The sequence below is a fragment of the Camponotus floridanus genome, unplaced genomic scaffold (assembly GCF_003227725.1).
Source record: "Camponotus floridanus strain SB8 unplaced genomic scaffold, Cflo_v7.5 scaffold20, whole genome shotgun sequence".
Classification (NCBI taxonomy): Eukaryota; Metazoa; Arthropoda; class Insecta; order Hymenoptera; family Formicidae; genus Camponotus; species Camponotus floridanus.
Genome location: NW_020229326.1, coordinates 698,704 through 720,743, shown reverse-complemented (window position 1 = coordinate 720,743; position 22,040 = coordinate 698,704). Strand labels below are relative to the sequence as shown.

General features: G+C 31.4%; 3 protein-coding genes across 5 annotated transcripts; all 3 read right to left on the bottom strand.

Annotated features, from left to right (window-relative positions):
* Positions 1 to 1,488: 1,488 nt before the first annotated feature.
* Positions 1,489 to 6,551, bottom strand: LOC105250037 (facilitated trehalose transporter Tret1). The gene is made up of 4 exons (XM_011255898.3): positions 6,376 to 6,551; positions 5,462 to 5,733; positions 3,718 to 4,142; positions 1,489 to 3,159 (listed from the first exon to the last, which is right to left on the bottom strand). Exons 1-4 carry the CDS (start codon positions 6,404 to 6,406, stop codon positions 2,478 to 2,480), a joined length of 1,410 nt encoding a protein of 469 aa, XP_011254200.2. The 5' UTR covers positions 6,407 to 6,551; the 3' UTR covers positions 1,489 to 2,477.
* Positions 6,552 to 8,425: 1,874 nt separating this feature from the next.
* On the bottom strand, positions 8,426 to 12,796 carry LOC109609917 (facilitated trehalose transporter Tret1-like). 3 transcript variants are annotated; one of them, XM_025408320.1, is made up of 5 exons: positions 12,563 to 12,796; positions 11,748 to 12,019; positions 10,004 to 10,428; positions 8,753 to 9,443; positions 8,426 to 8,601 (listed from the first exon to the last, which is right to left on the bottom strand). In XM_025408320.1, the coding sequence occupies exons 1-4, from the start codon at positions 12,591 to 12,593 to the stop codon at positions 8,762 to 8,764; spliced, it is 1,410 nt and encodes a 469-aa protein (XP_025264105.1). In that variant the 5' UTR covers positions 12,594 to 12,796; the 3' UTR covers positions 8,426 to 8,601; positions 8,753 to 8,761. The 3 variants fall into 3 exon arrangements, with proteins under 3 accessions (XP_025264105.1, XP_025264106.1, XP_025264104.1); XM_025408321.1 differs by having other exon boundaries at positions 8,426 to 8,779; positions 8,869 to 9,443; XM_025408319.1 differs by having other exon boundaries at positions 8,426 to 9,443.
* A 492-nt stretch (positions 12,797 to 13,288) lies between these two features.
* Positions 13,289 to 22,018, bottom strand: LOC105250034 (bromodomain-containing protein DDB_G0280777). The gene is made up of 5 exons (XM_011255895.3): positions 21,446 to 22,018; positions 20,700 to 20,840; positions 19,672 to 19,957; positions 14,512 to 19,287; positions 13,289 to 14,416 (listed from the first exon to the last, which is right to left on the bottom strand). Exons 2-5 carry the CDS (start codon positions 20,825 to 20,827, stop codon positions 14,051 to 14,053), a joined length of 5,556 nt encoding a protein of 1,851 aa, XP_011254197.2. The 5' UTR covers positions 20,828 to 20,840; positions 21,446 to 22,018; the 3' UTR covers positions 13,289 to 14,050.
* Positions 22,019 to 22,040: the final 22 nt, after the last annotated feature.

Sequence of the window (22,040 nt, the reverse complement as noted above, 5' to 3'; positions counted from 1 at the left end):
ATCAATGTGTAAATACATCGATGAATTTTTTTAATAAAAGGGGATTCTTATAAGCTTTATTAATTTATTTAACCTTATCTTGTTATTTTATAATAATGCTTGTTAAACAAAAATCTTTCAGTTTTAGTTTTTGAATCTGGATTGAAATCGCATATATTGCTAAAAAAATAGATTTTAAAAAATAAACGGAGAAATTTTTACAAATAAATGTAAGAGTACTATTTTAAATAATAAAGCGAAGACAGAAATAAAATAGACAAAACTAAGCGAAAATGCTACAAAAAAGGCAAATAAAATTTAATGTAATTATTATGTAATTATTATCTGAATTCGACAAGAAAAAATGCCACAAAAGATTTTTTTAAATATTGTATCTTACAAAGTAGTAAGAAAACGGACTGCTAGTTTATAACAAATTAAAGTACGTCTGGATTATAACAGTCGAATATGTTATGAACAAATAATTTAAGAGTTTCTCCATTTTTTCAAATGTAATTTCAGCAATTTCCTCATTAAATATTTAATTTATGTTTTCTGTTTTTCAAATGCGATTAATATAAACGCAAGTTCAATATATAAATTCGTTATAATAATATAAACTAATTATAATTTGTTTACGCACCGTCGACATTCAATTTATGTATTATAATTAATTTTCAATTTACTATAATGCAGATTATATTACAGGTGAGATGGCATTTGACATCAAAAGATCCTTTTCTTGGTCGAGTATGAACAACTCTTGAATACTCTTTATCGAGATAAAATTAAGATATAATTAAAATGTAAATAATTTATTCAATATTAAATAATTGATTTTGAATATTTTAAATAATTGATTTTTTCTTACTGCTTCAAGCCGTGCAATCCCTTCTTTTTCCCTTATTTGTTTTACAAGTCTTATTTTCTTATTTTCTATTTCCGATATGTGGAAAGATGTGAATAAAGCATTAACAGCTTGCAATGAATATTAAAAAACGTCATATGTATATCAATCCATTCTAGATTTCAATCCAGATCAACATTATCAATTATAATCAAATATGATTTTCACTAAAATCCACAAGCATAATTTATGATAATAGTCATTGAACTCCCAAAGGATTTTTAAGGCTATTTATAGGAAATAGTTCCAATAGTGAACATGCCAGGACCTCGAATTGGATATGGTTTCACACATGATCACGCCGGTGATGAATAGCTATACTAAACTGTTAATATCCCCATGATTATGTTACAAATTAAAATACGCCCGAATTATAGCGGTCGAGTTGTATATTAAACAAATAGTGCAAATTTGTATACAAATATTATTATACATAATAAATAATAATAGACGATGTTTCATATAAAATTAAATATTGTAACATTAATATTAATTGATAATTATAGTATAAGTGTGAAGAGATTATTTTGCAAACACAATTTAAGTATTGCAGTGTTCTTTATCGTAAATATATTATAACATAATATTATAATGTATAAGAATATTCGTTAATTTTATACATTAATTGCATTACTATTGTATAATCTTTATACTTTCATTTAACAGAAGCAATAAAAAATAAATGTTACAATTTACTATAAGAGATTATTTCAAGCAAAATGCGATGCCATGCTTATAAGCTCGATTTGCTTAGAAAACAATTTTCAGATCAACTTCCGAATAGACCCTACCTTCGAAATTGATAAAATTTATAGCATTTGAAGATCATAAGAGAACACATATCGTAAAGGATTTTTTGCGGAAACGACTAGGAACGAAGAAATTCAAAAAAGAAGACGGTAAAATTACCGTTTAAGATTCATTTCCGACAACTTTGATTTTGACATATCTTGCTAAGGTCATAACTATGAGCAATTTTCAGAAGGTTTTAACCGTTGCTTGTTGTTTGTTAAAAAGTTATTGAGAAAAAATTTTGAAAAATATAGGAGTTATTTTGATTGTTGAAAGGTATAAACTGTGTGAGGTCTGTAATGTTTTGTTCTATATGGGTTTGCGAGTTTTCACGTGAAGCAATGTTTACCCCACATCCCTTTGTAAAGAAATTGTACTCCGTGACATAGTGGTAAATCTAAACAGATAGTTATTTAGTTATTGTTTTTTGTATTAAATTGTTAGTTTAAGTTTAAGTTGTATAAGTTAATTGAAATTTAGGTTTAAAGTTAAGATTAGGTATTTTGTCTACCGACGAAATGGTTGCGGGAGGTGGAGCCGAAAGGCCTCCGCGTGTGTGTGTATGTGTGTGCGTACACATTTACGTTTCTGATATTTATATAAGTATCTTTATATAAGTATATTTATATAAGTATCTTTTGCAAAATATATGAAAACTTCCTTTTTTGAGTTTTTTTGCTTCTACTCGTTTCCGCAAAAAATCCTTTATTGTATAAATGTGTTCTGTTATAGTCTTCAAATGCTGCAAGTTTCATCAAATTCGGAGGTAGAGGCTATTCGGAAGTCTTATCTTACATTCCTACATTCGATAAGCCTTCTGCAATTTTTTTTGTATTTTTTGAAAATTCTTTATTTGTACACCCGATGACCTTTGCAGTTCCTCCTGTATCTGTTCTAAAGTTTTACCTTTGGTTTCAGGGACATAGATAAGCATGAATAAAGCACCAGCAAGACTGCACCCCGTGAATATCCAAAACGATACATGTATACCGAGATTATCGGCTATGACCAGATATAATTTTGTCACGCCAAAAGATATGATACCGGCTATGATCATATTTATCATGCTGCCGAGAGCTTTTACATTCATGGAAAATAATTCGCCGATCATGGCAAACGGTAAAGCGGATAGACCTACAGAGAACATGATGACATACATGATTACACCGACAGCAGGCAACCATTTTAGATTGCTAGTGTCCACGTTATTATGCTGCAAATTAAAATATGTTGCAACCATGGCGGTCGAACAGGCCGAACCGATTGCGGAGATAATCAATAGCAATTTTCTGCCACTGCGATCAGTAATGAACATACAGACGATTGTGCTGATCACTTGTACCACGCCCAATATCATGGTTGAATATTTGCCCTCTAAATTATTACCCATCTCATTAAAAATTAATTCGGCGTATTGCTCCACGGCTTGAACGCCGCTCAATTGGTGAATAGTGCCTAGAGACACCACGGCTATTAAGGCTCTGTAAAATCAAATTTATTCTTCAAATACTTCTATGATAGCTTCAAAGTTATCAAAAGTTACTATAACGGTTTTGAATCAATTAATTCTTTATGCAATGAATTAATATAATAATTATTAATTTATTTAAAGGAATGTCACAAAATTTGAACCATATATCTTTCAAAGCTAAAATAAAATCTCAATAAATATTTAATTTATGGATGTTTAGATTGCGTTCATGTTTATTAGAATATATTTTGTTTATTTAAATATAGAATACACACATTATAAATTTTGCAACATTTCTATAAATTTTATTTATATTAATTTTCTCATTAAAATCAATATTATATATATAATAAAAAAATATTATTCAATATTATTTTATCATAAAAAACAGATTTGTATAAAACTTTTATTTGTATAAAACTTTTATTAGCAAAATTTTTTTAAAATAAAAATATAAATTTTAGACCCATATATAAGTGAATAGTAAAATAATTATTTTTTTCAAGATTATATATTGATTTGCGAATATCGTTCATGTGACGAAACAAAGTAAAATTTGACATCTTACCTGCGATTTGCAGGTATACAGAAGAGTTCTCGCAAATTAGATTTATTGGCCAAATCAATTTTCACAGATCGTTCAATGGTGTCAATTTCTTCGTGAACATCTTCTTTCCCTCTCAATTGAACAAGCGAATTTATAGCCTTTTCCTTGGCGTTACGGCGCATTAGATGATACGGGGATTCCGGTAGCCAAACGAAAATGACAAAAAATAAGCAAGGTCCTATCAAGGACACAAGGGCGAGATGTTTTACAGATAGGAATGGTCCTATCACGTATTCAAGTGTGGTTCCAATTTTTGAAATGACTGTGAGCATGGATCCGAAATTACCACGAATGTTTGCTGGTGAAATTTCACCAATATACAATGGCGTAATCGTATAAGTGAAACCTGTAGATAATCCGGCTAAAAATCTCGATATATATAGTTCCTGACAAGCAGAAAAAATATAGGCACATTAATGGATGAAATGCATCAAATTGGTTCTTGTTTTAGTGTTTACTGTTTTTTCAAGAAAATAGTGTTAACTCCTTTAATAATTTCATAGACATATTAATTTTTATATAATTAAATAAATCTTATACATATTTTGGCAAGTATAGGCTAAAATTTTTATTCATACACTTTTATTTTAGCTTTATATTCAATGATAAATATAATATGCAGCTATGTTATATATTTTTAATAATATTTAATGCTTACATATTTATTTATATTTGAAATATTTTGAAATGATTTCAGTGATTTTTTTATAAAAAATTTTTCAGCATATTACAAATTTTAGCAGGAAAGAGAAAGACAGAGAGAGAGAGATAGATAGAGAATCTTTTTATAATGATACAAAAAAGTTTTTGATTATTATTATTATTATTATCATTATCATTATCATTATTATTATTATTATTATTTTATTATTATTATTATTATTATTGTAGTAACATAAATAATTTTCAAAAATTTTATAGATATTATTTCTTCCATTTTGATTGTAAGATAATATTTGATAAAATGTTTAAAATTAATTATTTTTCTGTCGTTACTTACAATATGTAATAACTTTATATTTAATTGCTCGTGCCAGATAAAGTTGGTAATTTTATAAAATAGAACATATATTATATAACGACAATTTTTAAAAAGTTTTTTATAGATAGCGTATCTTACGTTATCAGTATAAATTGAGAAAAAATATTATTGAATTGTCTAAAATCGTCATATATTATTTCACGTTATAATTATAAAACAGACTGTTTATCTAAAATATAAATATTTATCAAAAGATATTATTCAAGATTTAGATATTATTAACAATTATCTCACAATAATTAGATGACAATTGCATAGTATTTTTAAACAATAAATGTGAATAATCTTTAAAAGTAAGTCACAAAATTTTGTCTGAAGGAAATAATTTTCTATAAATATTATAGAAATTATTAAAATTACAAAAGTTTATCAATTACAATAAGATAAAATTTAAATTTATATTTAAATTATAATATTTTAATTGTGCGTTTTCAAAGAAATCTAAACAAAGAGATAGATTACGCAAAGTATATAAACATGCAAATAGTCAAATTTTTAAGATAGAAAATCTGGATTGATCAATAAAACGAATAAATATCTGAGTTAATTGAATTCTTAAATTCAGGATGTGTGCTTCGAAAAACATTTATATATCATTTATACCATAAATTGTTCTCAAATAAATTTAATAAATATAGGAGTTATTATAATTATTATAATTACCCACGATGACGTTGCAAAGGCTATCATCAACCAGCTAATAATTGAAGGTACGGCCGCAAATAACATGGTATTTTTTCTGCCAATAATATTCACTATAAATGCACAAATAATAGAACCCGTCATTGCACCTAACATAAGTAGAGATGCCACCCAAGATGCTTCTTCCGAAGTCAAACGCACAGGATATGTTTCATCTTTTCCTTGCAGCAGTATAGGTAAAGATGGTGATGCCCAACCAAAATATTGGCCGACTGTTAGCATGCCCAGATTTCCTGATAAAATAATAAATTTGATGCAAGACTGACATGGAGAGATATAATGTTATATGTGTGTTTATGTGTGTATGTACACCTTATATCCGTATTATTATCATATTATATCCATGCATATTGTAAGATATTAATTATCAATATTACATTACAAGATTAAAATTCTAAAATATGTCTAAACAACTATTTTAATTATAATATACAATTTTTTTTATACATACTCCTAAAAATACATTACATTTAAAATTAATTTGAAGCCGAAGAGTTGTTTTTAATGTTGCATGTTTAAATGTTGCAAGAAATTAAGACTATTAAACACAAAGTATATAAAATAGATTATATAGTACAATACTAAATAATATACTGAAAATACAATTCTAAATAATATACTGAAAAAAGTATATAAGAAAAATATTTCTCAAATTAAATACGAAGATAGGAAATTAAGTGAGAAGAATGTAAATAACATTTTTATATAAATAGCGTATTTAAAAAAATAATATTTAATTTAAAAAATAATTTTTAATGTAATATATATATATATATTATTTATATTATGTATTAACAGTAAGAGTGAAGCTGGTATTGCATCCAAAAATTTATTTATTTCTAATTATGTTTAATTATTCCAAGAAATATATGTACCTGCTACAGCGGCGAGATATACCTTCTTCATCTTTTAGAATGTAACCGATTTCACGTACAAATGTTAAATGAGTAGTAATAAGTTGATTGAATTCTGCTTAGGTAAAAATAATATAGATAATGCTATCATATCAACTTCATCACTACCACATATTGCACATTTTAATGTAAACGTAGTGTTATGAAGAGAATGACAGAACAGATCTACATAATCTTAATTTGAAAATGATTAAATATCTTATCAAGAATTATTTGCAAATTTATATATTAGATAAGTGTGGTGTCTATATGTATATCTGACAGGTAAAAGATTATATCTCCTTTTATATTGTTTTTGAAAAGCTATCATACATATAAAGAAACATGCTGTTTATCTATTGCTACGTATTTATCAATATAAATATCATAGAACAAGGTCACATAAATATCAGATATGTTGTAATATTTGCAATAGTGAATATGTGTATATATATTGTTATGCGCCCGAGTCATTACGGTCCTGCGTTGTTCGGATCCCATAGTCAAGAAACAATGATGGTCTGCTGAGAGTGCTAAGTCGAAAGATAGCTGTCAAGCTATACGGTCGTATTTTATGTACGAGCCATAATTAATCCGTTGTGTTATTATTCTGAGTCATTGTCTGTGTTCTGTGTTGCTTATTAAAGTTCTTCTGTTCTCTAAAAGTGTCTTATTTAACGCGATTCGTGACGATCGTTCTTTTTAGTAGAGCGTCTTCAATATATCTCGAAGTCTTCGCCCCGGGCGTAACAATATATATGTATATGTATATATATGTATATATATATATATATATATATATATATATTACACACACACACACACACACACACACACACACACACACACACACACACACACACACATATATATATATATATATATATATTACATATATAAATAGAAATATGTTTTTTTGATTTATGATTAATATAAATATTATTTTAAACAATTAAGTTTATTGGACAGAATACATAATAAACTAACACATTATATTATATATTGTAAAAAAAAGTGATAAGAATAATAAACAGAAGAATAATAACACAAAGTATATCTGCTATCTGTTGAAATTTCATCTAAGCATATCAGCACAAATGAAAAAATGATGCTTGTAACTAATTCGATCAATTTCTATATATATATATATATATATATATATATATATATATATATATATAATTTCTGAGACACAATAGAAAACAGAATAGAAACATTACATGGATTAAACATTAATGAATTAAATTTATTTCCCATTGTAGTTATAAATTACATATTTTCTGATGTATTATAATACTATTTAACTCTATGTATTATTATTTAAGATATAAATATATCTTAATCTTCTTGAAAAATATACTTTCATATTTAAATATCTCAATAAGTAGGTATCTATTTGCTGCAACATTAAGTGTAAGCAGTATCTTCTTTATTTTTGTAGCAACCATTGTAGTAATCATTGTAGTAATTATTTCCACTTACAAATGATATACGAAATAATAATCAGTTTATAATAAGAAGCTGTTAATCAAAGTTTTCTTTAAAAGTTTAATTAATAAATTTATTTACAACTTTACATATCTGAAATATATTATTATATAAACGTATTGTTATATAAACGTGTAAATGTTTTTATATAAACAGTTTTATATACACTTTTATATAAACTTTATATATAAACATTATTGAACAGAAAAAATGTAATATGCTTAATGATGTGCTTTATATAAAAGAGATTAAATATTAAATTGTTGTAAATAATTGTTGTAAATAAATTTGCAAATATATATATATTATATTAAATATTTTACGAAATGTATTAATATAAATTTCAGGAAAAAGCTTATAACATAATTGAGCAAACTCTTTTTTAATATATTCTTGAGAAATATTTATGTCAGTAATTACTATTAAATTATATTTAAAACAACAATACAGATACACTAACGATATACTATGTACTTACCTAAAACTACGAACAATTATAAATAAATAACAATAGATAACTAATGTAAAAAATTTGATTGTCTCTTAATGTTTTGTAACTGCAAATTTGTTATAAATAATTTTATATATTAAGTGTTCCTCCCTCTTCCTATTAAGTGTTCCTCCCTTCTCCTAAGTATCCCTCCCCCTTGCAATCCCGGGGCGCGCGCGTGTGTGTGTGTGTGCGTACACATACGTTTCTGATATTTATATAAGTATCTTCTGCAAAATATATGAAAACTTCCTTTTTTGAGTTTCTTTGCTTCTACTCGTTTCCGCAAAAAATCCTTTATTGTGTAAATGTATTCTTTATAGTCTTCAAATGCTGCAAGTTTCATCAAATTCGGAAGTAGGGGTTATTAGGAAGTCTTACCTTACATTTCTACATTCGATAAGCCTTCTGCAATTTTTTTTGTATCTTTTTAAAATTCTTTATTTCTACACCCGATGACCCTTGCAGTTCCTCCTGTATCTGTTCTAAAGTTTTACCTTTGGTTTCAGGCACATAGATAAGCGTGAATAAAGCACCAGCGAGACTGCACCCCGTGAATATCCAGAACGATACATGTATACCGAGATTATCAGCTATGACCAGATACAATTTTGTCACGCCAAAGGCCAGGATTCCGATTATAATCATTTTTACCGTGCTGCCAAGAGCCTTTATATTCATGGGAAATAGTTCACCGATCATGGTAAACGGTAAAACGGATAGACCTACAGAGAACATGATGACGTACATGATTACACCGACAGTAGACAACCATTGTAGATTGCTAGTGTCCATGTTATTATGCTGCAAATTAAAATATGTTGCGACCATGGCGGTCGAACAGGCCGAACCGATTGCGGAGATAATCAATAGCAATTTTCTGCCACTGCGATCAGTAATGAACATACAGACGATTGTGCTGATCACTTGTACTGCGCCCAATATCATGATTAAATATTTACTTTCTAAATTATTATTCATCTCATTAAACATTAATTGGGCGTATTGCTCCACGGCTTGAACGCCGCTCAATTGGTGAATAGTGCTTAGAGATACCACGGTTATTAAAGCTCTGTAAAATCAAATTTATTCTTCAAATGCTTCTATGATAGCTTCGAAGTTATCAAAAGTAATATACTATAAAGGTTTTGAATGAATTATTAATTCTTTAAATAAATTAAAAATTCATTATACAATAAATTTTTAATTTATTTAATAGGAATGTCACAAAATTTACAACTATAAATCCTTCAAAGCTAAAATAAAATCTCAATAAATATTAAATTTGCGGATGTTTAGTTTGCGTTCATGTTTATTAGAATATATTTTGTTTATTTAAATATAGAATACATACATTTATGAATTTTGCAACATTTCTATAAATTTTATTAATAATAATTTTACTCATTAAAATCAATATTATATATATAATAAAAAACTATTATTGAATATTATTTTATCATAAAAAATAGATTTGTATAAAACTTTTATTAGCAAAATTTTTTAAAAATAAAAATATAGATTTTAGACCAATATATAGATGAATAGTAAAACAATTATTTTTTTCAAGATTATATATTGATTTGCGAATATTGTTCATGTGACGAAACAAAGTAAAATTTGACATCTCACCTGCGATTTCCAGGTATACAGAAGAGTTCTCGCAAATTAGATTTATTGGCCAAATCAATTTTCACAGATCGTTCAATGGTGTCAATTTCTTCGTGAACATCTTCTTTGCCTCTCAATTGAACAAGCGAATTTAAAGCCTTTTCCTTGGCGTTACGGCGCATTAGATGATACGGGGATTCCGGTAGCCAAACGAAAATGACAAAAAATAAGCAAGGTCCTATCAAGGACACAAGGGCGAGATGTTTTACAGATAGGAATGGTCCTATCACGTATTCAAGTGTGGTTCCAATTTTTGAAATGACTGTGAGCATGGATCCGAAATTACCACGAATGTTTGCTGGTGAAATTTCACCAATATATATTGGCGTAACCGTATAAGTGAAACCTGTAGATAATCCGGCTAAAAATCTCGATATATATAGTTCCTAATAAGCAGAAAAAATATAGGCACATTAATGGATGAAATGCATCAAATTGGTTCTTGTTTTAGTGTTTACTGTTTTTTCAAGAAAATAGTGTTAACTCCTTTAATAATTTCATAGACATATTAATTTTTATATAATTAAATAAATCTTATACATATTTTGGCAAGTATAGGCTAAAATTTTTATTCATACACTTTTATTTTAGCTTTATATTCAATGATAAATATAATATGCAGCTATGTTATATATTTTTAATAATATTTAATGCTTACATATTTATTTATATTTGAAATATTTTGAAATGATTTCAGTGATTTTTTTATAAAAAATTTTTCAGCATATTACAAATTTTAGCAGGAAAGAGAAAGACAGAGAGAGAGAGATAGATAGAGAATCTTTTTATAATGATACAAAAAAGTTTTTGATTATTATTATTATTATTATCATTATCATTATCATTATTATTATTATTATTATTTTATTATTATTATTATTATTATTGTAGTAACATAAATAATTTTCAAAAATTTTATAGATATTATTTCTTCCATTTTGATTGTAAGATAATATTTGATAAAATGTTTAAGATTAATTATTTTTCTGTCGTTACTTACAATATGTAATAACTTTATATTTAATTGCTCGTGCCAGATAAAGTTGGTAATTTTATAAAATAGAACATATATTATATAACGACAATTTTTAAAAAGTTTTTTATAGATAGCGTATCTTACGTTATCAGTATAAATTGAGAAAAAATATTATTGAACTGTCTAAAATCGTCATATATTATTTCACGTTATAATTATAAAACAGACTGTTTATCTAAAATATAAATATTTATCATAAGATATTATTCAAGATTTAGATATTATTAACAATTATCTGACAATAATTAGATGACAATTGCATAGTATTTTTAAACAATAAATGTGAATAATCTTTAAAAGTAAGTCACAAAATTTTGTCTGAAGGAAATAATTTTCTATAAATATTATAGAAATTATTAAAATTACAAAAGTTTATCAATTACAATAAGATAAAATTTAAATTTATATTTAAATTATAATATTTTAATTGTGCGTTTTCAAAGAAATCTAAACAAAGAGATAGATTACGCAAAGTATATAAACATGCTAATAGTCAAATTTTTAAGATAGAAAATCTGGATTGATCAATAAAACGAATAAATATCTGAGTTAATTGAATTCTTAAATTCAGGATGTGTGCTTCGAAAAACATTTATATATCATTTATACCATAAATTGTTCTCAAATAAATTTAATAAATATAGAAGTTATTATAATTATTATAATTACCCACGATGACGTTGCAAAGGCTATCATCAACCAGCTAATAATTGAAGGTACGGCCGCAAATAACATGATATTTTTTCTGCCAATAATATTCACTATAAATGCACAAATAATAGAAGCCGTAATTGTACCTAATATAAGTAGAGATGCCACCCAAGATGCTTCTTCCGAAGTCAAACGCACAGGATATGTTTCATCTTTTCCTTGCACTAATATGGGCAAAGATGGTAATGCCCAACCAAAATATTGGCCGACTGTTAGCATGCCTAGATTTCCTGATAAAATAGTAAATTTGATGCAGAACTTATATGGACATAGATATAACGTTACAGTGTTTCTGTGCATGTGTGTATATACGGTTTATATCCGTGTTTATATTGTAATATATAATTGTTAATATTACATTAAAATTTTAAAATATGTATAAACAACTGTTTTAATTACAATATACCATTTTTTCATACTTTCAAAAGTACATTACATTTAAAATTAATTTGAAGCCGAGCAAGAGTTGTTTTAAATGTTGCAAGCAATTAAGATTATTAAAGACAAAGTATATAAAATAGATTATATAGTACAATACTAAAATAATATACTAAAAAAGTATACAGGAAAAATATATATATCACAAATTAAATATGAAGAGAATTTAAATAAAATTGAGTGTTTATAACAAATAATTTTCAATTTACTTTAAATTTAATTTTATATATATATATATATATATATATATATATATATATATAATAAGAGCCAAGCCGGTATTGCATGTAAAAACTTCTAATTATATTTAATTATTTCAAGAAACATGTATGTACCTGCTACAGCGGCGAGGTATACCTTCTTCATCTTTTGCAATGCCGAACGTTTCACACGTTTCGCACGAAATTTTCACAAACGTTAAATGAGTAGTAATCAGTTGATTAAATTCTTTTCAAGTGAAATTGATTTAGATAATGCTATCATATCAACGTTATCGCAACACTATCACATATTGTACAGTTTAATGTAAACGTAGTGTTATGAAGAGAATGACAGAACAGATCTACATACATATTCTTAATTTGAAAATGATTATATATCAAGAATTATTTGCAAATTTATGTTAGATATTTTATGCTGTCTATATATTTGCGTATCGCTTTAACGTAAGTAAGATGATGATATGTTTAACTAGTTCTTAAAATTAAAAAAAATTGTTAGCCGGTAAACCATTAAATTGATCGTGCTACGAAACATATCTATGTATCACAATTAAGTCGTACGTTTTTTACTAAGTAGTCGTATCGATTTAAACGTTTATAGCTAAAAATACAATGTGTAATTTTCATTTCATATTCTATATATTGTGATATGCGATATATTCTATACAATATTGATGCAATACCTATTTAAAGTTATAAAACAAACTCGAGAACTATTAGTTATTGTATATTGCGTGATGTTAGCATATAACACAGTTTTCTTATACGTATCTATATATATGTATATATGCAATGTAACCTAAACAGCAAACTTGGAGTTATGTGTTTAAAAAGAGAGGATAAACGAGAATGTTATGCTTTTTATTCAACGCATCATCGATTTTCGACACTTGTCCATGTTAAAAAAGTACATTTGATTTTTTTTTCATATACAATATACGTGGCATTGAACGCGTATATTCTATAACAAATTAATTCTACGAAATGTACAAAAAATTCTCAACGCTCAGTTATATCACAATTGTTAGTTATATGAAAAAGGATGCGTAATGTCAATCAGGGTCCAAATAGATTATCGACAGAAAGTTGCTATTAAATATTCATCAGTGATCGTATCATAATCGTAATTTACTTGTAGACATAAAATATAATGACCATTTGGACCGCGATTAAGATTTCGAAATTGTCTTTTTTTCTCCGTTTTTTTTCAGTCTATTATTTTTATGCGTTTAACCACTCCCTAAATGTATCATAAAGTAATACGACCCACATATCTCTGTCTCGGTTTGTTTTACATATATTAGCATGGAACAAACGATATCGTGCTAATATCTTACTTCTAGATAAGAGGACAATGAAGAAGCTATTAAGTAAATTCTAAACGAAATTGTTTACAAATTTTCTAGAACATGCCAAGTATACATCCTGGACCGCTACAACGTGCTAAATTGATAAAGAGGGAAAAAGAGAGAAAAGGAAAAAACGTCATTTGAGCAATGCATCGAGAGAATCAGCTGTTTTCCCGACAAGAGTTCACAGAAATAAGACGTCGAATAGAAGGAACAGGATCGAATTAATGGCATTGTCGATGTGAACTTTTATCTAAGGTAATAATCGGGGATTAAAACGCCCCATGTGTAATATTAAACCGGAAGGATTGTGTCGAACAAAATATAAGAAAGGCCTATCGAGCTTTAATCTCGGTCTCTCTGATAATCCAGAGGGCTGTCTTTTCTCTCTATAGAATCGATCCATATGCGATTGGTCCATATAGAACGAATCCATGTGATTCTCTTGCGAAGATGTTATCCCTCCGTATCTCGACGCATCCTCCTCAGAGATGTTGGCGAAATTGTCAATGTTTTCCATTTGTCGTCTGATACTTCTTAACGGGCTCGCAGGATACGTTTCTACGTGATGCCGACCGTTAAGAATATTCTCATCGCCACAGGTACTGAACAGGTTCATCTATAAAAAAAATTTATCAAATATCAAGAATTATATAAGAAATAATTATTGTTAATATAAGAATGCGTATATCAAATAGATATACATATACTTACCTGCAATACATCGGCCAAGTAGAGACGGTGACCTACGCCATTGATTCCCTTGAAATCAGCGTTGCCCGAGAAGAGTTCATCGAGACCCATCCTCTTCAAAGCGGCAGTCGCGTTGACGACAGATCTGTGACTGAATTTAGGCACTTGCAGCTCCAAGCCATTTCTCGGTATTAGGGTCTTGAGGAGCTTATTCCAGGCTCCATCGCGGAAAGCGCTTCTAACGAGACGCTGCTCGAGACGATCCAGCGTGTCACCAGGCGCGGTATGACCCTGTTGACCTGGCAACACAAAAATTGTCGAAACCAATTTGTCGCTTCCGCCAAGGGCGACGGCGGTAGCGTCAATACTGGGCTCGTAGCCGGCTAAGACTCCTGATCGCCAAGTGGTAGCTGGGACCGGCACGAGTTTCCTCTGCCTGACAGCTGGCGAAACCGCAAAATACAATTCGCCGTCTCTTCCAATGGAACTGGTCAGAGTGCTATTGCAATCAGTCTGAAATACATTGGCAGAGAGCGCCGCCAGCGGTGACCTGAGCGGGACCGTATTCGTCTTGACAAAATCCTTGATTCTACCACCCGTCTGCTTTCTAACTAACAGATTCGTCCTTCTACGAACGAGATCGCTGATGGTGGCAAAGTTCACCTCGGCCACGAGACCCTCGTAAAATTGTTGGGCCTGCTCCTTGTAGAAGGGCATGAGCTTCCTGACCTTCATCTTATCGGCGAAGAGCTCACGAACGAAGGCCGCGTTTGCGATACCTTGACTACGAGCCAAGCTTACGGTGTCGGTTATATTCTGGAACACCAAATGCGGATTGAACGTGGCTACATCGTCCAGTCCGAGCACCTCGTTCATCTGATCAGACGTCGGTCCACGCGCACCCAGGAAGATCATCGCCAACAGACTGGTCATACCAAACGGCGATAAAGCCAGTGATCTCGCGGTGCTCAGGCCCTTGTTAGTGGCTACCCAGAAATTGAAGGCCAGCTCGTTGCACAGTCGGGCAAAATTGATGATATCGGCGCTCGTGTGTTTTGTAGTGACATCTAATCCGCTCGCGCTCTGCGATGCGTCCCAGAGCGGTAGCACGGATTGCGTCGAAGTGTGCTGATCCTGCTGATCGAACTGATGAACCGCCTCTGTTTCGTTTCCCGGTGGACGAATTTCGACACTCTCGTTCACCGAGTCGGACGACTGAGTCTGGACGGGATTGACCGGCTTCCTCAGTGGCTTCGGCGGCTTCGACATAACCGGCGAGGTTTGTTGCGATATAAGTGTCCACTTATGCTCCCCGTCCATCTCGGTCTTCGAGGCGTTAGACTTCTCCGACAGTTTAGGACCAACCGTAGGCTTCGATGTCTGTCGGATCGATGGCGGTGTTACCTCCGGCTTCGAAAAATTTTCTGAGTGTTTCAACGACGCGGGTTTACTGTCATTATTTGAATTAGTCTGCGAAATCGATGCATTCTTTATCGATGAAAAACTATTAACTACCGGTATGATCTGTGTCACATCTTTATTATTTTGATTTGATGCATTATTGGTAGAATTCAAATTGTTTGTGCTATTAATCGGACTTGGTTGAGAAAGTTCTTCCTTGATGTCGCTTGCATTTGTTGGTTTTTTCACAATTTCGATAATAGGACGATCGGTTTTTACATGTTCTTGGATTGATAGAGAAGATAAAGAATTATTATTATTATTATTATTATTTATATTATTTTTATTTTTATTTTTATAATCAGTTGTGTTATTAACGCGATTTTGCAAAAGCGTAAGATTGACAGGATTTTCATTTGATATGATGGGAGTATTAGACGTAACGTTCGAAACATTAATATCTGTAACATTATTAATATACTTGTGTGAACTGTAGAACTCAAAATTGGAATTATTAGCAGATTGAACTGCTTCCTTCGTTGTTGACGAAGCGTTCACAAAAGATTCATTCTTTTCGCTCAATGTTTCTATTTTTGAACTATTCTCCGCGTGTACCGAAGCATTTACTGAATTTCTTGTATTATTCGCGTTAGCCGAATCAATTAATTCAATTTTCCCAGGTAATTCAGGAGTTTCGTCTATCTTTATAATGGGCGCTTCTGTCGTTTTCACCTTTTCTTTGTTTTCTGTTTTCTTCTGATTATTAGTTGTATTAATATTTAACGATTGCTCAGGATTTACAGCGACAACTTCCTCAGTAATTGTGCTCTGTCCAACGCTGTCCTTTGATTCATCACTAACATTCGCGAATTTGTTTAGCGAAGTGGCTAAAGATACTTTCGTAGGATCATCGATATTCGACTCATTACTATTTGACAATTTAATTGGTTTTAATGTATCATTTGACTCTTTCGTGCTGTTTCTAGCCGGTTCCGTTAGTGTCTTTTGCGTTGACGTTTGCAAAATATTTTTATCTTCCTGGTACTCACTTACGTTAAATCTTACAGTTTCTTCGTATATCTTAGTGATACTTTCAGTGGATTCTGCAAACTTTGTCGCGTTATTCGATGCATTTTGAACCGTTTCATTCTCACTAATTTCTTCGAGGGACGATCTTTCCGATGTGCTCGTTGCAAATCCGGCGATAAGGCTACTCGCTAAATCACTAGCTACAAAATTCGTCGTGTCACTCGGTAAACCGATCGGCTCGATCTCAGGAGTGCTGAACGATTGTGGCACAATATTCAATACTTGATCGATAGCGGACACCGGATTGCTCAAGTTTAAATTTGCGAAAACATTATCGAAATATTCGCTGGTCATTTTATTCAAAGATTCACTCGATGCAGTTGTCGATTGCGTTTTAGTTACTACATCAAGTGTCGAAGTGACAGGTAAAATTTCTTCGGGCAATTCTGTAGTTTGATCGATCGCTTGTTTCTGCAAAGTCAATACGTTAATAGCAGTAGTGGTTTCGAGAGTCGCGAGAGTCTTGGTCTGATTTCCCAGCGAAGAAGCGTCGTGAATCTTCTCGAGCTGAATCTGTACAGGCGAAGAAGATGCCGTTGATTCCATTTTTGTGCTAATCAATTCAACATTCGGTCCAGCTGGCGTCGTGACTAAAATATTATTAGCCGTTATTTCGTTATTCGTCGTTTCGGTCTTAATCGAAGCTGTCGATGTTGTCATCGTAATTCGAGAGTTCGCGGAAGCATCAGTGATTGATTCTCTATTCATTGTATTGACAGGCTGTTGAGCGATAGAGTGATCAATAAGCTTAGTAGTAACGTCTTGTGACGGAATTTCTGTAGTAACTATGTAAGTTTGTGAACTAACATGTTCAACATTCATCTCGTTCGTATCGTGAGACATAAATGTATTTACATTAGCACTTGCGGGTTTATCTGAATCAGATACGTTTCGCCTCTGATTGTAATTAATATTTATGATCGATATTTCCGGCGGCGCCTCGTCCGATAGAGATAACACGGTGGGCCTTACTTCCGAAACTTGATTCATTACATTCGAAAAGGAATCTATCAATTGTGTAGGCAGCGGTTCCATCAGTTCCAAAGACTGGATCTCGGCTGGAGATTGAGAATTAAGATAATTTTCCGTGTACGTTGACGTAATCGAGCTTGAGGATTCTTTCGTAACTATCGAGGAACCTTCATCGCGATGATAATCCGTATGCAGCAAAGTTGGAACAGTCGAGACCTCGATTGTCGAAGCAGTGGCGAACGTAGATGGTGAATGCGTGATTTTGTTAGACGCAGTTTCTTCTCTTACAGGCACGGATGCGTGAGAAAGTGGTTCCGAGGTAACAGTATTAGCTTGTGAAAATATTTTATCATCATTGTACGTTACGTTCGTTTGAGATTCTTTCGTAATCTCGGGTATAAATGAAAAATCCTCAGATTGTTTCGTATTGTTTTTATCTTGTATAAGAACGTAACTCGCATTCGAAGAGGAAGATACCTTGTCAGCATTCTTCACTTCAATGGACTCATATGTTACAGCCTGCTTTGTAACGGTAGGAGCATCCGTCGATATATTCGGTATGGTTGTCGAATAGATCACCGGAACTTTTATTTCTTGACTTGCTTGATTATCGGGATTCGTTGTCGTCGACTTTGTAATATTTACAGGATGCGTATCTAAGCTCGTCGGTTGCGAAAATGTTGTAGCTTCAGGTACTTCCGACAGAGTTATCTCGACAAACTGTTCCGTTTGATTAAATCCTTCGATCTGAGTAGACGGTTGGGCGAAACTTGCGGCATCGATGTCAGCTGCATACAAATTGGTCTGGCTCGTCGTCTTATGAGTACTCTCAACTGGGATCACACTAAGCATTTGGAAGATTGGACTTTCGGTAATGGCAGAATGCAACGTAGATAGTTTTTGTTCCGTTAAGGTAATAACTGGAACTGGAATCATTGGTTTCTCTGTGATAATATCAGCCGATGTTTGCTGCGAATAATGGCTAAGCTGCAGTTTCTCATTATGATGCTTGTTATTCGTAAAACCAGCGTATGCATTTGTCTGAACGTCTGACACCGCCGGCTTCTTCGTTGTTGGATTTTTCAGACTAATTCCGACATTCGCGCTTTCAGTCGACGATATTTGTATCTTTTCTGTTGTAAGCTTATGCAATAATTGATTAGATTCACTGTTTGGAGAAATCGCATCTGCCTCGCCGGACAGAATGGAAGGGAGAATGTTGCTCCATTCGACGTTTGCGTGTTCCGGAATCTTCGGTATCGAACCCGTTAAGATCGGTGGTTTGTCGAGTGCGCTCTTCAATACATTCTGTACCTTCTGTACTACATCCATGACCTAAAACGCGACATGAAATGTGTTAAATCCGTAAAGATGAAGAAGACATGACAGCTCCGTTAGCTCTTAACTGGTTATACATTCCTGTTTATTTCTTATTTATGTTTAGATAATATCTAATTTTAGCTGTAAAATTAAATCATACTTTTTCATTGAATATCTAATTTGCACGTAAGTTTTTATTTAATTGCATTTAAGTGAAATTAACTTGATTAAATATACATGTTTTTTCGTATCAAAATATTTCATTAATTTATTTACATTTTTAATTAAAATAAATTTTATTTTAAGTAAAATGAAAAATATATGTGTGTGTGCTATTATTTTTATCTATTTTTCATTTACAAGATAAGAGAAACAAAAGACAAGAGGTGGTGAATCAACCTTTTTTCCGCCCGTCAGAACATCATCGGCTTTTTGAGGTTCTTGTCTGTCCATCGGGACGTGATCCGCGCCACCTGCAGCGATGAGACCTTGAATTTCCTGAGCGGTCATCTGCCGCGTAATCATATCACCATTGTCGTTGTAAGTATAAAACTGAAACTTGTCAGGCCGCAAAAGTCCAGCCGGGGAAGCGACCAGTTTGTGGCTGGATTGCGTATCGTTTTTGCCATTCGGAGGATGCACACGTTTGTTGTAGTCCTGGCGAATCATTGTTGAAGTAGCTACGCTGTAAAGGCACGAAAATCCATCCAGAATATTATCCTAACTTTTGCTTTATAACATTCGGTTATTCAAATATATATAAAAATTATATAAATATACATAAAAATTCGATTTGTATGATAAATAAAATATACGAGATTTTCAATTCGAAATGCGAAAAATCGTATTTTGAAACGTGTATAACAAATGTACGAAGTTTAATGTGCATCATGTATTTTTCATGTAAAATTGTTCATTTTTCAATGAGCTTGTTTTAAAATTTAAATATACACTGAAAAATATACACTAAATATACACTAAAGTCTTGCGATGGTAGATATATCAGCAAGGATTCTTCTGTGAATTGATAAGAACAAAAAGTTCAATGGGCATGTAATTATCCTTAATTAATCTATTCATTAAGAGCACTGAAACTGTCTGGTAGCTCGGGAACTAAGTCGCGATGCCTTTAATAAGAACCGACCATGCTTTTCATGCTTTTCCTTTTCCGCATTCTCTATCTTGTCTTTCCCATGCACAAGGTGCGATCTCTATCTATATACTCCTTGTTCGCATTATCTTACGTCGCCTTTATGTCATCCGTCCGTATGAATTTTCCGAGAAAAGAACTCAGAATTTAATTTTAACTTCATACATATACACATTATATTAAAGCAAGCTCTAAACTTAATCTCTAAATATGTATGGCATAAAGGAAATTTAAAATTTACATGAAACCGTAAGAAGATTTCTTTTATGATACTGACCTAGGATCAAATGTATTCACAGGTATGTGCGGACGTTCATTATGAGCCGGTAAAGGCGCACTTAATTGCGGATTCATCAAAGATACGATTAGTGCCGGCAATAGCCAGCGTAATCGTTGCAGCAACATGATAATTGATTTTCTGAAAATGAAAAGATATTTCGAGATTGTGAAGATAAAGATAGTAGCACTGTTACATTATAAATTACTCCTATTATTAATTTTCTTTCTCTATCTACGATGCGTTTTGTATCAAAATGTTTATTAAAGTTTATCAAAGAAATTTTAATATATAATAGAGAATATTAGACAATATAATTTTCAACATATTCAGAGAAATAAATCGAAAGATAAATATTTATACGATGCAGGATACATATAGACAAATCAACCGGATAAAAATCATGACATAATAATGTGCGAAGAAAAAGAAGCAAAATGAAAGAGAAATAAACCATTGACATTTTTAATTCCTTGCTAATTATATATTAGCGATCTTAATTTTTCTTGACTTAATTACTCTTATTTATTTTTCATTATATATAAATCTGATGACTATTACATGCAATTAGTATGTTTTGCCTTTTAAAAAATCTTTTTCATATATCTGTAAGAAAAGTGTGAATATTTATTTTCTCTTTCTTTTCCCTTTATAAATTTAATAATTACAGATTGCCTCCCGCTAAAAAAATAAAACTTGAGCTTTATCTCTTAAAAATTGAAACTTAGCTTCTCGTAAACACTCACACTTTGAAAACGAAGATAGACTCCTTGAAAATGTCATTTAATCCTATCGAGAATTAATTACCATCAATAATCCCGGTGTCAATAACTCGGTGATCGCGACGTTCGAAAACTTGACACTGAACACACCAGTTCGAGGTGACACAATCAACTCGTAATAATTGACAAAAGGAAAATGTTAGGCGAGTTTTGACGACCCTGTTTAACTGACCCTTCGATTCTTTAACGCGAGACGCGATAGTCTATCCCTTTTGCTTTCTCTTCTTTCGCGTCTGCTCGTTCCTCTTTCTTTCTCTCTCCTTCTGTACCTTCCTTCTTCCCTTCTTCGTTAAGGGATCAAGGACGTTTGGCAGTTGAAACTATTTTGCGGTCGACCTTGTTGGTTGGTCAGACTCGCCGGTGTAGCGACCTCGGCGGAGATTACGAAGCGTGTATCATGAACTCCTCCCTTTTCTTTCTGTCTGCAGGTCCTTTCTCATACACTCCCTCTCGTATACTTCGCGCTCGCTCGACACTCCGGCGCGATTCTCTTCCTATGCCACTTGTTCGCTTCTGCCGTCTTATACCCTGGATAAACACGTACTGCAAGGTAGGATCC

Bases quoted from the DNA above. Each gene is read 5' to 3' on its own strand.
- LOC105250037 (XM_011255898.3), bottom strand. From the start codon at position 6,406: ATGAAGAAGGTATATCTCGCCGCTGTAGCAG. The intron at 5,734-6,375 runs GTACATATATTT...TTATTTTATCAG, and splicing joins ATATCTCGCCGCTGTAGCAG to GAAATCTGGGCATGCTAACA. The intron at 4,143-5,461 runs GTAATTATAATA...TCTGCTTGTCAG, and splicing joins CCTTTGCAACGTCATCGTGG to GAACTATATATATCGAGATT.
- LOC109609917 (XM_025408319.1), bottom strand. From the start codon at position 12,593: ATGAAGAAGGTATACCTCGCCGCTGTAGCAG. The intron at 12,020-12,562 runs GTACATACATGT...CTATTTTATCAG, and splicing joins ATACCTCGCCGCTGTAGCAG to GAAATCTAGGCATGCTAACA. The intron at 9,444-10,003 runs GTGAGATGTCAA...TTGATTTTACAG, and splicing joins TGTATACCTGGAAATCGCAG to AGCTTTAATAACCGTGGTAT.
- LOC105250034 (XM_011255895.3), bottom strand. From the start codon at position 20,827: ATGTTGCTGCAACGATTACGCTGGCTATTGCCGGCACTAATCGTATCT. The intron at 19,958-20,699 runs GTCAGTATCATA...GTGCCTTTACAG, and splicing joins GTGAATACATTTGATCCTAG to CGTAGCTACTTCAACAATGA. The intron at 19,288-19,671 runs GTTGATTCACCA...GTCGCGTTTTAG, and splicing joins TTCTGACGGGCGGAAAAAAG to GTCATGGATGTAGTACAGAA.